We start from the raw sequence: 15757 nt of genomic DNA, 5'->3' as shown, positions 1-15757 counted from the left end.
AGTATATACTCATAACGTATTATGTCCGCGTTGCCTTATCCCATAGAATTTCGCTGGCAGTTTATGAGAATATACCGAATATATCTTAAGAATGTTATACGTATGTCTAAAGTATATCTTCAGTATATTCACAATATGTCTACAGTATGTTCACATTATATGGGCTCATGCATAATGAGAGGAATAAGGAACAAGGAATTAAACATACAGAATTAGCAAGAAGAAATAAGAAGAGGAATTAATCATTTCGCACATCAGGAAGCTATCGCAAAAAATGAAGCGTAATATCTGTTGAATACGCTGGGGTGCTTTGGGAAATTATGCTCAGATAATTGTAGGTTATAACCTAAATAATATATGTATATATACAATATATATATATTATTATAGTTTACGTTACAATATTATATCTTATGTACATACCAGAGTTATCTGGGCGTAATTCCTGAGAAAACCACGTTGTCCGTGAGTTCGTGTTCGCACGTTCACACCCTACACTTCACCACGTGTCTGCATCACACGGCAGACGAAAATGCGTAACGTTACAGATCATAGATAGCGTTGACATGATTCACTTTCGATATTACGCGGATATTTTGGAAATATGTGATAGATATACATGAGATATATCATAGGATATTTTACGGATGTTTTGAGTATATTAGATATAATCTCAGTATATTCAGTAGGAGTTGCGAAGTTCAGTCGCTATATTCTAAGTTTATCTTGAGGATATATCAAAATGACATTCTATTGAGACGTTATATGAATGTTTTACGTATATTCGGTATGATCACAGTACATTACGTATGAGAGTATAATATTCGTACGATATCTGGTGCTGTCTGGGTTGGTACGCGTATCAGTTTAGTACGATACTCCTACTTGATACGCTCGTACCAAATTGATCCGGCAGCGTTTACATCGTGCGTACTAAATATTTAGTACGAATTTGATACGAATATGGTACCTGATACGCGTATTAAATGCACGATGTAAACTAAGCCATAGACGGCAACTATACATTTTAATAAAAAATATTAATAAAATTTAATGTTTCTTTTATTCTTTGCTTTTTATTTATTAATATAAATGTTAAACTTTATTTTATATTTAAGTATTATTAAACAAAGAAAAAAACATTACCTTGAATTGACTGATAAATTTTGGTTATATAAAACATATGCATATGTTATCGCGCCTGACATAATATTTCATTGCTATTTGCACTAAATGCACCCATTTGATTGGTGTCTAACTACTCCCAGCTCCCAGCTGAGAGAAAACAAACGCAGCGTTGGAAATTCTCAATACTACCAACTTAACTTTTTCTCCCAGCACCAGTGAAAGCTATCTTAAGCCATAAGGAGTTAACCAATTATATTCAATTATTCTTCACACATTCAATTATAATTGGTCAATTTCTTATGGCACAAGGCTTACTACACCTATTGTAGATCCGGCTTTATACGAGAAGTGCGTTCTTAAATTCGCAACGGATGCTGCCAGATACACCAGAATGTCATTCTATCTTTGTTACTTACGGAAAGTTGAACAAAGATAGAATGACACTCCAGTTCATCCGTTGCGAATTTGAAAACGCACCCTTGGAGACATATTTTGGAACACAGCTGTATTTGGCGTGTGAGTTAGCAGTCTAGCGATTGAAGTCTGTGGTCGAATATACCGGCTCCATTGTATAAATTGATATAAATTTATGACATTGGTTACGTTCAGAAAACACAAGTTATCGGAGAACAGTGATTATTGGTCCTTACTGTTAGATTTTTAAATTTAGACCAATTATATTAGCAAATTACTATTGTGCAACGGTTGTGTTTTCCGAACGTAGCAATTGCATATTGCTGTTGACATTTCTCGTTTTTCTTTTTTTTGTCTATTGAAAGTTGTTAAAGCGCCAAGTTTAATTTAATTTAACAATGAAAAATAATAATTCAGGCACTATAAGCTATTATGAAAGTTATTTCTATTTTTTTGCGTGGTCAAGTGCCATTATTTATTCAATATATCAATTTTATTTGGCAAACAATTGTAAGAATCCAAAGAAAAAAAGAGAATGAGAGAATTATTATATGATTAATGATTATAATTATACTTAATTTATATTTTTAGATTTCAGTGACTATTACGATGCATACGGCGATTTTAAATCGGGATGGGTTTGGATTGGAAAGAAACAAGATGTTTCTGATCAAGAATGGCTCGTATGGCTTACGTTTGTGAACAGATTGGTACCTTGGGCTTTTATACAACATTTTTTCAGCCAATTTATTAAAGTCAATAGTAACAGTATGGTATGATAAGACTGTTTATAACCTATGTAGTTGTATAAGTAACATCAGGGTTGGGTAGATTATTTCTTTTTAACTAAATTAAATAAACTTAGAGCCAATTGTTTTAATTTATTGAGAAGTTTTACACAACAAATACCTACTATCTGTCTATTTATTTAGAAGGATGAAGGTATGTTTGGTTGAAATAAGTTTATCATGAAGTTTGATCAACCTGTAATTATTTTAATTATAAAATTAGTTACCAGACTTACATTATCAACATTTCAAAAACTAGACTGTATTTTTTTACTTCAAGACTAAACACAGATAACATATAATTGATTATATTTTAACTTTATAATTTTACTATTCTTTCTGAGAAGAAAAACTCATGACTTATTTGACTTTCAGAAAGCGAGAGGTATCTATATTCTATTATAATTATATCTTGAAAATAGCTGAAACAAGCTGGAATATTGATCTTATAGAGTTAATTATTCATATATACACATTTATAAACATATACAATCTAAAAAATCAAGATCTTATTAGTATCTAAAAGATGTTTTCAATATATTTTTAAAAGATATTTAAATAATTTCTTAAATAGACATTTTAAAAGTATTTGCCACATAAGATATTATAGATTTTTAAAAGATGTCTTGCAAACATGTCCACACATATTTGAAATAATATTTCAAAATACTGCACAACATATCTTTGGTTGCTAAAAGATCTTTTCAAAACTTCATAACAATGCAAGACCTGGTAAGGTCTTTTGAAAACCTAACTTTTTTTTTGATTGCGTGGAAATTGAGTCATTTGTGTTAAAGTTAATTTGTGACTTTTATATAAATATAAAAAAATTTTGTAATGACTTACTTACATGTACTTTAACACTCTAGAAACTATTTGTATAGTTGTTTTGTAATGACTTACTTACATGTACTTTAACACTCTAAAAACTATTTGTATAGTTGTTACTTTAGTGAAAAAAACTCTTGGACTCATTTTACTATTAAATTTAATGTTTTTGTCAGATATTTTATACTTTTCATATAACGCAATTTTAACCATTTTTGAATGCTCTGATCCTAGAAATTATAAGAAAAAATGTTAATTTTATTTTTTTTGACAAAGCAAGAACAAGTCTTTATAATCCTTTGTAAAGATTTTTGAAAAATTTTTCTATACACTTTTAAAGATTTTTTTTCAGTTTTTTTTCCAGAAATTATAAAATAAATCTTAAAATATATCAGAATTTATAGGAAAATTTCTAGAAAAAAAGACTTATAGAAAAGTCACTGACACCAATATGGATCTTCTAAAACAAAACCTTAATGCCTTGGAAATTAAATATTGCATTTCAATAATACTAATAAAAACTTGATTTATTTAAATTAATTTATTTATTGATTTGTTTAAATAATCATAGAGTTATAAGAATTATAGTAATGAAAAGTTTCATGGTTCATACATTTATTATTTTTTCAATATAAAATATGCTAAATACATTCTTTAAAAGCAGGAATAAAATTTACGTGGTTTTATTTTATACATTTTTTATATTGTTGTATTTTGTTTAACCCTGCAAGGTCACACTTTTTTTTTAACGTCGAGGTCACACTGAGTGGTTACCACCCATCGTCATTTTTAACGTGCTGTATTTATGAAATTATCAAAGATATAGTAACAAAAAATTCATGGATAAACTTGATTGTTTGGAAAATGTATTCTGATATTATTTAAGCAAAAATTTAAAAACGTTAGTACCTAAAAAATTCTTGAATCTTCCAATATTCAAAAAAAAGTTTTTACAAAATAAATCAAGTTTTTTAATTTTTTATATTTTTAACAAAAAATTTAAACTTTTATTGTTCAAATCTTGTACTTCAAGGAAAAAAAATGTCTGACCATTTTTTCAAAAACAGTATTTATTTTGCATACTGAACATAGAGTATTTTAGTATACTGAAAAACAGGTATTTTTATAAGTAAGTCATGTTAGGATAGGATTTACTTGAGCGTCACTTTTTTGTATGCTACGCGAAACCATTTTTCCCTTGCAAAATAGATTGTGGTCTATCATGTGCACGCAATGTTAGAATGCGTTGATCTAACGTTACATTTTAAGATCACTGTCCATTTCGTTCACAGATTGCTCTCAATCGCTTGAATATAATTCTTTGGATGTGATTTTTGGATGATTCCTCGACATCCGAATTAACATCGTTGAAATCATTACGTCCATCATTTTGTAAAATATCTTACATCAGTCACTGCCGTAAATTATAGGCCATTATGCTGCATATTTTCGAAGAATAAATTAACATAAAGATTTTTAAAAAAATTCTAGGCATAAGAATCTATTATATCATACTTTTACACTTTTTAGACCACAAAAAACAAAAATTCGAACCACTAAAAAACAAAAAACTTACACGGAGATCACACATGGGGTGGCTACCACCCTACCTTGTCTTTGGATGACTGCCAAAAACAAACCAACGCGATTTTCAGTTACAGAATGGTACAAGAGCATAGATGAAACCTTGAATTACTATTAAATGGCATTACTAGTATCATTTTTTTTTAAATCGGAAAGATATAATGTGTTGAATTTAAGCGATGGGTGGTAACCACCCAGTGTGACCTCGAAGGGTTAAATAATATATTATTGATAATATTAAATCATATATGAATATCATTATTTTGGTCTTAAAACTGTTTCATTTATATATTTTTTTATTTTTTTTATAATCCGATTTTAAACAAAATTAGAATAGCATAATATATGTTGATGAGACAAACTGTAAGAGAATAAAAATTATAGGATGTAAAATAGAAGACATAGCATTTAAGAGCTTTATCTATTAAATTAATAACTCAACCTAATGTTTATATATTTTTACACTATATTTTGAATCTTGCCTAGCTAAATAGCTTAAGGTATTTATTTAAATAAATTAGCAAAAATTTTATTAAAGTGAACGACTTCTAGAAATTCTTATGTATATAATATATATCTATGTATATAAGTCGCGATGTGTGTATGTCCGTAACTCCTTGGACTGCTTCGTCATTTGTGGTCCGATCTTAATGCCACTGATATCAAAATATAGCAAATTTCCGGAGATTGCTACCATGGGCTCGAATTTTTCAAAAACAGGTTGTTTAAAAAATGATGGGCAAAAATATACATTTCTTTGACTAAAGTTTATATTCCCGCGAACTCCTCCGTCATTTGTGGTCTGATCCTCTTATAACTGGTTTCAAAATTTAGCATTTTTTCCGGGGGGATGGCTACTATGGACTCGAATTTTTCAAAAACAGGGTTTTTCAAAAATGATAGGCCAAAATATACGTTATGAATGATTGAAATCTGTATGCCCGCGAACTACTCCGTCATTTGTGGTCCGATTCTAATGCAAAAGATCTTATTTTATTCCAAATTTTACGAAGATTGCTGCTATGGGTTTGGTTTTTCGAAATACAGGGTTTTTTAAAAATTATCTATGTATTGATTAATAACGGATAAGCGTTTGTCTGTATAACCGCGAACAACATCGTCATTTGTAGCCCGAATCTCTTGCAAATGGTCTCATTTTATTCCAAATTTAATGAGTAAGGCTGCCATGGGATTGGATTTTCCCTATACTAGGTGTTTTATTTAAGGACTTATATTTCTTAAAATTACGTCAAACATTTATAAAACGACTTGTATACGGAAATAAATAAATAAATAAATAATGTAAAAAGGTGTTCTTTACATATACAGGATTTTCAAAAATTTATGTGTATAAGTTCAGTTGTCTGTATGTCTGTATGTCCGCGATAATTTTCATCATTTAATGTCCGATCTTCATGCAATAGGTCTCGTTTTAAATTTCGGATTAAAATTAGGGTTTTTTTTTTACAAAAAACAGGTTTTTCCAAAATTTTCTATATATAGATTAGTAACAGATATGCGTTTTTCTGTATGACCGCGAACTACACCGTCATGTGTGGCCCGAACCATTTGCAAATGGTATCGTTTAGTTCCAAATTTTTTGAGGATGGTAGCTATGGGTTTGGATTTTCCATATACAGGAGGGTGTTTCATAAATTAATGGCGTAACTTTAAGAAATGTAGGTCCTTAAATGAAACAACATGTATATGGATCCATTGAATTGGATTTTCATTATAGAGGGGGTTACATAACATGGTCTTCATTATAAAAAGTTTGGTAAAAACATGTGTAGGACAAAATCACGCTTGAGTACACGGCACCACTAATAATTTTGTATTATACGATAAGTACGTATGTTTGTTAATTTGTATTTCCGCGAACTACTCACACGGGCGTGTATTTTTGATCAAAAAATGTAAAATTTGAATACCAAAATCAAATGGATGGACATAGAAATGATTAGGCTTACATTTCAGTGTTATGTAAGTACCGCGGACAAACAGACGCAGTACTTATATATGTGCATGAAGTAAGAGCTTTTGAGTCCATGCGAAGCGCGGACGAAAAAGCTAGTATTTATATATTATGTGATATATATATATATATATATATATATATATATAACACATACATATGTATATATTACATAAATAATATATATATAATTTGTACGTATATATAAAATAAATAAATATATGTTGTTGCATTTTTTGCTGCACGCACAACACTTGCTCGAGCACCCTCAAGTAGGCCATGCGCGAAATAAGACAGAACGTTACTTTAAATTTCAAAGTTTAAAAGAACGGAATTTATCTAGAATACACAAATTCTCTCTGCTTGACAGCTTGAGAACAAAATCTAACAACAAAAACAACTTTATTTTCTTAGCGAAAATTACGACCGTTAGTTAATATTGGCTATCGATACATTGATTTCCTCTTCTGAGGTTTGTGTTCACAATGGAGCAACAATATATATATGTGGATATAAATATATATATATATATATATGAAATGAAATAATGTCATGTATGTATAAAAAAGATAAACAGATATATATATATATATATATATTTCTACTTATTTCATTTGTTTAATTATTTTTTATCTGTCTATTTTCTATCTATCTGTTTATTACCTATTTATTAATTTTTTATCTAATTAACTTTTTTTTATCGGGGAGGGAAGAGGAAATTTTCATGTATAACTTCAGATTCTCACATGGGGGTGAAGGTTATGCCGGACTCTTAACGACTAAAACCCCGTTGGGTGTTTTTGCTCTAGTATTTTCAAGAATACTCTGGAAATCATAATGTGTTGTTTCCAGAGTGTTTTCTTGTTTAGAACTATTTCGTTGAAACTTGTCTTATCAAGTATGTGGAAGAAACCTGTTTTTTTTCCTGGCCTTCACAAAAAATAAAATTTTTTTTGTTTGTAATAAAGTTGATACACCATCCTATTTTGCTTTTACGTTGTTGTTTGAAGATTGATCCATTCCTGAAAGTTCTAGCTTAGATCTCAATCTTTTTTTTAAGTTTGTGTGGTAATGAAAAAGTCCCAAACATAATTGCAGTTTTTGGTTTTCTGTTACATAGCTGCAGCTGTGCAGAAGATAGAAGTAAAGGCAAAGATCAGTCATATTAAAGAATTAGTATTCAGTACATGATTGTTTTTACTCTTAATTTTTCATCTCTTCTATAACCATGACTATGTGGAAATTTGAAAATTGTATTTCTAGTCCCGAACCAATAACCTTTCCATCTGTGTTATAATTTTTTATTTATTTACTTCTGTTTATTTCATTCCACACTATTTTTAAAACTATTATTAAAAAAAGATATTGATAAGATTTTTAAATAATATAATTGATAAGAATCTTTTTTTTTACTTTTTATACTTTTTAAATTTTATTATATATTTTTTATTTGATATATTTTATACTTTTCTGAAATGTACATAATAAATATATTTCTTTATATACATAATTTTTAACATTTCTGTTATCTTGTTTTTCTAAATAAACTTTTAACGCTTGCCAAAAACAAACTCGTAAAAAAGCAGCACAAAATTGTCCATGATTAAAAACATTTTTGCACAGATCTATTCCTATTTTATCAAACGTTTGTCCTTGTGATTTATTAATTGTCATAGCAAATGTTATTTCAATCAGAAATTGTCTTTTTTTAAAGATAAAAGGATATACATTTTTGCAATATAATGTTATACGATTTAAGAAAACAGTTTCTTTTGCTTTGTCACGCGTTAAAACTTTGCATTTTAATAAATGATTTGCAAGTTCTATAATCATTAATCTAGTACCATTGCAGAGTTCTTCATTGATACTCAAATTACCTATTAACATTATGATACAATTTGGTTTTAAATGCAATTCATGCGGTGGAAGAGATGCTGGACTATAAACTATTTAAATATTTTGGTAGTAAAGATTCGTCGATATCTCCATTATCACCACAGTTTACAGCACTATCTACACTTGTATAATTTCGTTTTTCTGTAATACTTAATAATTTGACAACTTTATTTACTTTAGCTATGTCTTTATTCCTATTTGATAGTATTACACTTTTAATTGCTTTGATATAAGAGAATAATTTGAAAATTTTATGTAGGAGTGTGGATTCGGAAGAAGTCGATAAGCAGAATAATATGAAAAATTTTTTCTTTCTTGATATAATAGTCTAGAATTAATATTTTTGAGGGAAAAATTGATTTGAACCCAGGTTTAACCCTGCGTAAAGTACAATTAACGTATGTAGATTAAGATAGGTACGTTTGCCACTCGCAAAAAGCTGAGAATTATTGCAAAATTACGAATTGAAGTGAGAAAAATGTAGTTTTTTTGCTTGCACTTCGTAAACTAAACGGAATCGAAAAAAGTTTCAAATAAAAGTTGTAGTATTAAGTAGATCTACAATAATAAATTTGGTTTATTATTTGGTTAAAATTAGTCGATTAATTTGGTTGTAAAGTAGAAAAAACCATGAGAAATTGCCATTCTTAAATTGTTTATAACTTTTTTAAAAATTAACTCAAGCATTTAAAATTGTAGGAAAATATAGCTTTTATGACGATAAAAAAGTGCACCAAATTTTCAAAATATTAATAACTTTTCGAGTAATGTCTATTGTTTATCTAAAACGCGCTCTACTAAAATTTAATTTCTACATTTTTGAGACCATGTACGAAAAAAATATAAAACGTACACATCCCTTGCAATAAAAGTAATACTTGTGATAAAAGTTAACTTATTTATGGTCGGCGACGGCTGCACTATAATCTGAATACGACGTGTTAGCGTTTGACTGTACTGACACGTTATTCACCTCAGAAGAACTGCTGCTATCGAAATATTCTTGCTTGACACGTACTAAGGCATTCTAAATACGTGGCCGCAAATTATATGCCATCGTGCTCATTATTGAAAAACCGACGCTTAGTACACAACAGGGTCAGAATGACCCTACACCGACTTCGAATAATGCCCAACACCTATTAGGTGTCGCGCTGTCACAAAGGAAACATCTTAACATATAGTTAGTACCCCAAACTACAGGTAGAAGACCTCAGGCCCGCCAATTTTCAAAATGCTTTCAAGATATTTACAATCAAATTTGAGGTAAGGATCAAATTGACCCTATGTGTTCTCCGAGGGTTAATTTGCATTGTACACATTTCGCAATACCGATATATGATACTGCAACTTTTTAAGAAGAGAAAAAACTTTGGTTTGTGCATGGTCTCAAAAATGTCGAAATTAAATTTTAGTGGAGCGCGTTTTGGATAAACAATAGACATTACTCGAAAAGTTGTTAATATTTTGAAAATTTGGTGCACTTTTTTATCGTCATAAAAGCTATATTTTCCTACAATTTTAAATGCTTGAGTTAATTTAAAAAAAAATTATAAACAATTTAAGAAATGGCAATTTCTCATGGTTTTTTTCTATTTTACAATCAAATTAATCGACCGATTTTAATGAATCAAATTTATTATTGTAGATCTACTTAATACCTACAACTTTTATTTGAAATTTACGAAGCGCAAGCAAAAAACTACTTTTTCCTCACTTTAACCCGTAATTTTGCAATAACCCCCAGCTTTTTGCGAGTGGCAAACGTACTTATCTTAACGCCTGTCTACACACATTAATTGTGCTTTACGCAGAGTCAAATCTAATTTGGCTGGATTATAAAATCTAATTTACAGATTGATATTAATATATGTGTACTTTAATTCTGATATTAATATATGTGATATTTTAATTGATATTAATATATGTGTACTTTAATTCTGGAAAAAAATTTCCAAAACTATAAAAGCAATATATACAAAATCTTATTAATGATGTGCATAAATGACTACATTACCGACTCCAATCAAGTTTGAGAGGCAGTCCAGCATCCCCTTAAATCAGTTTTTTGTTGTTTATTTAATTGATTATATTGTGTAGAGCCAATTCTCATAGCTTGTTTTAGTGTCACATAATCTTCCTCTTTGTTATTTACAATTAATTGTTTTCTTTGTGGAAAATCTGCAAAATTTTTTCCTTCTACTACAAGCATAGCACTAATTTGTTTATAGGCTTTTTTTGTTCTTGTAATATTCCGAAATGTCGGACATAATCTTCTGACATTGCTACTTTAAAATTGTTCCAGAGTTCTTCGGGATGTAATGGTTGACAACGTAATAAAACACGCACAAATAATTTACGAAGTTGTCATGGCATCATCCATCCTACAGTTTTATTTATAGCTCGTATCTATTTATCATCTTTAATCAAGTCTAAAGCTAAACATGTTTCTGAAAATGTTTGATAAGTTTCTTTATTTACAGTTTTTAAATCAGTAAAACTCGTAGTTCTTTTAACCCATTAAGTCTCAAGTGAACAGTTTTTTGTGACTTTTTAGCAGTATTTTATATTATGAATCTAGTCCTCAAAAATTTTTTAACCAACTTTTTCTTATGTAAAATTTTCTAAACTTTTAATGTCCGTTGTCAGAACTTCTAAAAAATGCAATCTGAACAAGTTATGATAATTTATTTGCAAAAAAGTTCATTTTTTTACTGAAATTTTTTTTTTAATTAATATTTACACGTAGAAAACGGATGGAAATATCTTTGAGAAGTGAAAATCTTGCATCCATGGTCCATGAACTTTTAAATGTATGTGTGAGTATATTTCAATTCAAGATGACATTCAATATGACAGAAGAAGGAAAAATCTATGAAACCTTTAATTGTAAATATTTCTTTCAATTGCTTTATCAAATTGGTTTTTAAAGGTTTTTTGGATTGCTGATTGCGATTCTGTTATTAGACATGTCAAATTTAAGATAGCGGATCTAATATGGCGGTCAAAAATGTTTGAAGTTAATTAAATTTACTGAAAATTACTATATGAGGGTTTTTGGAGTTGCTGATTACGAATTTGACATCAAAATATTTGAACTCAAGATAGTGGATCCAATATAGTGACAAAAGGTTTTGATTTCTTAAATTTTGTGAAAATCAATCTATGGGGGTTTTTCAGGGGTTATTCGAACTAAAGATAGCGTTTTCAATATGACAGCAAAAAGTTTTCATAATTTCTCAAATTTGCTGAAAATTAATCCATAAGGATTTCTTGGTCTCTGATTACGAATCTGCCATCAAAATATTTGCAGTTAACATAGAGGATCCAATATGGTGGCAAAAAATTTTTGAAATCTTTCGAATTTGCTGAAAATCACTTTATGGGGTTTTTTGGGGGTCGCTGGTTACGAATTTACCATCAGAATTATCGATTTGTTAACGGTGAATTTACTGTCATGAATGAAATGGTAAAAATCACTCCAATTTCATTAATTTAAAAAAATTATCTGACTTGTATCTCTGAATCCATCTACTTCGATACATTCTCTTTATGATGTAGATTATACTCGTAATCAGCGACCCAATCCCCTTCTCATAAAGTGATTTTCAGCGAATTTGAGAGATTAAAAAAATTTTTTGCAGCCACATTGGATCCTTCATCATTCTTTGAATATTTTGATGGCAGATTCGTAATCAGGGAAACCAAAAAATCCCCATAGAGTGATTTTCAGCGAATTTGAGATTTTGAAATTTTTTTGCCGCCATATCGGATAAGAGCGGTGCACTTGGACACGGTTCAAATGGATACGGTGCATTTGGACACGGTACTTTTGGATACGATATCTTTCGCACGCTTCAAATGACCACGGTGCATTTGCACACTCTGCATTTGGACACAAAAGAAATTTTATTAAAAATGTACGCCAGTTTTATGCACATGTAAAATTTGACCACCGGATATTTGCACACGAAAAAATGTCCACCGTTCACTTGGACACGTAAAAGTTGCACACCATTCATTTGCACACCGCTCACTTGCACACCATTCACTTGCACACCGTTCATTTGCCCACCACTCATTTGCACACCAAGAAATACGCACCTTTTTCGCAATTTTTCCCCTTTCCATTGATCACTATTTTAATTACTTTTTCTATTTTTTTCTAATAAATACGGGCGTTTGAAAAAAGGCAAATTTTTACAAAAATTTTTCGTTCCTTTTTCATTCTTTCCAAAAAATCTTTTTTCTTTTAATTTCTTCGACTTTTCAGCTACGACCATTATAATTCTGAGATTTTTTCCTTTTGATTAAAAAAAAAGAAGTTAAAATTGATTAAATACATTTGGAGATATAATTCAACGAAATTTTGGGGTTAGCGTAACTCCTGTGTGTAGGAATCGGGAGAAAAATAAGGTGTGTAGGCAGAGGGTTAAATTACGCTGCCAACCTTGAGTCTCATATGGATAAAATAATGGATAAATCCATGGTTCAATTTGGATTCATAGTATTAACTTTTTGCAAGGTTTTGGTTTTCTTATATATTATAATACTAGTGGAATTTCTCCATCAGCAGTTGTAGAAAAAACAGCAGTAAACTTATTTGTTCTTTGGGCATTACAACGACGTCGATGTATTCCAGGTTTTAAAGTAAATAATAATTGTAATTCTGGTAATGATTTACTTAATTCCATTTCTAACTGTCGTTGATTTTCTAATTCTTTGCCCATTATTTGGTAAGATTGAGCAACTATATTACGTTTTCTTATTATGTATTTTAAATCTTGTACTATTTGAAAATCTAATAGCGAATTTGGCAGACAGGCACTGACTCTGTGTCAGTTCTGCCCCAACACAGTGCCAGTGCAGAATGAGCATCGATAAATGCGACCAATCTCAGTGCAGCATTGAATTAGGGCAGCACTGGAATAAAGCAGCACTGAACTTATGCCGCTCATGCGTGTGTGATCATTTATATGAACATTTTTTGCAATATACATATTTTATAAAAACAGTTATTATCAAGTAAAATTATACATACTTCTTTGTCGGAATATTTACTTATTATATCCACATAATTTTTTATTTTTGGTCTTTCCTCCTTTATATGACTTAAAATCAAATTTTCAATTTCTTCATCGCTACTACTCGTTTTTAATAATTCTATTAGGAATACTTTATTTTGATCCATTTTATGGTTGTAATACTCAGTGCCATCAAACCGCACTGTCAAAAATTTCAGTACAATAAAGTTTGCCCTCATTCAGTTCATTTCGTTTGTCTGAATATAAATTTAGCGCTACAGCAGTGCAGTTTTTATTCGGCGAACACAACATAGAATTTGCACGGTAACAGTACAATCTGACCGAATGTGAGGATTTATTAGCACTGGGGCAGAAGACTCTGTCCGAATGTGTGGCATCAAAAAAGTTCGCACTCAGTGCGCACTAGTGCAAGCTGTCGAATTCGCCATAAGTGTGAATTCTGATTAAGACGATGATCAATTGCTTTATTTGAATCCACAATAAAAAGCTGGCCGTAAGTTGAATTTTTATTTTGTGCAGCATACAATGCTGTATTAATTTGGTAATAAATTTGCCTTTGTATTTTGAAGCAAGAAAGGCTAGATCGTCTTTCTTGAAAATTAATTCCAATAGCTTTAAACAATGTAAACGAAGATGTACTATTATAACTACGAATATATTGAAAGAATCTATTAGATTTTGCATGTTTGCCATTATACAAATTATGAAAATGTGGAAGTTTAGGTAATTGTTCCAAATATACTGCACCGTGATTACAGTAATCATGAAACGAATTTCCTTTATTAGACACTCTTTTAGCTTGAGTAAAATGCTTTGCATTACAATGAATACAATTACATCCATAGGTTTAATATAATATTTACTTGCTTCGTTACTTAACATTATATTATTATTGTTTAAACAAGGTTAATTTTTTATTTGTGATCGATAGCGAGATTGTTTCTCTGTATGTTTTTGTTTTAACAAAGTATATATATTTTGTTCTATTATTTCTGAAAAATTATTATTAGAGATACAGCTAGCTTTTACAGCGACGTTGATACTCTGCTTGTTTTTTTATGACGTCGTCGTTGAAATTCTATTCTAAACTACGTTTTATCTTACGTCTTAGCATTTTAATATAATAATATAATGTTATTTATTATAAATAAAAAAATAAGATATATTTTTTATTTTAACAAATAGTAATGTTATACTATAATAAACAACCACTTACAAATTAAAAACACAGTAATGATAGAACATAATTAATTTAAATAATTAAAGATTTCTTTTTAATTGTGAAATAAATATATATTGTAAAAATATTCCGTGAATAAAAATTTTTCACAAAAAATGGATGTAATTTTGCATAAATAATATTATAACTTAATTGCACAATTGTAATTTAACTCAAATATTATAACATTAACAATATTAATATTAATTATTATCATTATTATTATTATTATTATCATCATCATCATCAGCATCATCATCTTTATTATGAACATCAATATCAATTAAATTTTATTATTTTAAACTAATATTTATATAATTTATAATAAATATTTAGTAACATAAAAATTTATAATTGTAATAAAAATAAATGGTAATAATAAGAATAATCTTTATTCGCCAATTTTCTTGCACAGGTGGACTCTTGCTTCGCTTATAACCAAATTAACTTACATGCTAAATTTTACAGCTTTAACCAACGCCGCGAAATATTGAGAGAGAGAGAGATTGCATTCATACCATTCACTTTCGTTTATTCTCTCATTCATGCATGAACCTCCGGTTCCGCCGCTCTGTCTTATTCACTCATTTATCTTCGCTACCTCCCCCTTACTTACCCCCGTCTCTCTCTCTCCTCTTTTTCTTTTTCAAGTTGTTCAGTCTTTCTAATCACCGTTCTTCCTCTCCCTTCTCTCCTAAAATCTCCTCTATCATCTCTTGCCAATCTTTTTTTTATCCCCCAGTCTGTACGTTTCTCCCACTACATGCTCCTATGTCTCATCGCTCCACTCACATAATCTGCAACTTATCCCCACCTCATCCTCCCAATACTTCCCCCCCTTATTCCACCCCCAACCTATACCTTGCTACCCTCTGCCACT

General features: G+C 29.7%; 1 protein-coding gene across 3 annotated transcripts in view; it reads left to right on the top strand.

Moving 5' to 3' along the window:
* The first annotated feature begins 1643 nt into the window (after positions 1 to 1643).
* LOC105839682 (protein-cysteine N-palmitoyltransferase HHAT) overlaps positions 1644 to 15757 on the top strand; it is a 47805-nt gene continuing 33691 nt past the window's right edge. For all 3 annotated transcript variants that reach the window (XR_004964942.1, XM_036293350.1, XM_036293351.1), the window contains exons 1-2: positions 1644 to 2052; positions 2134 to 2315. Coding sequence is in view for 2 of the 3 variants with exons in the window: in XM_036293350.1 (XP_036149243.1) it covers positions 1941 to 2052; positions 2134 to 2315 (294 nt within the window). In the remaining variant the exon portion in view is untranslated. The remainder of the gene's footprint in view (positions 2053 to 2133; positions 2316 to 15757) is intronic.

Source organism: Monomorium pharaonis, chromosome 10 (assembly GCF_013373865.1).
Source record: "Monomorium pharaonis isolate MP-MQ-018 chromosome 10, ASM1337386v2, whole genome shotgun sequence".
NCBI classification, from domain to species: Eukaryota; Metazoa; Arthropoda; class Insecta; order Hymenoptera; family Formicidae; genus Monomorium; species Monomorium pharaonis.
This window is presented reverse-complemented; position numbering and strand designations above follow the sequence as displayed.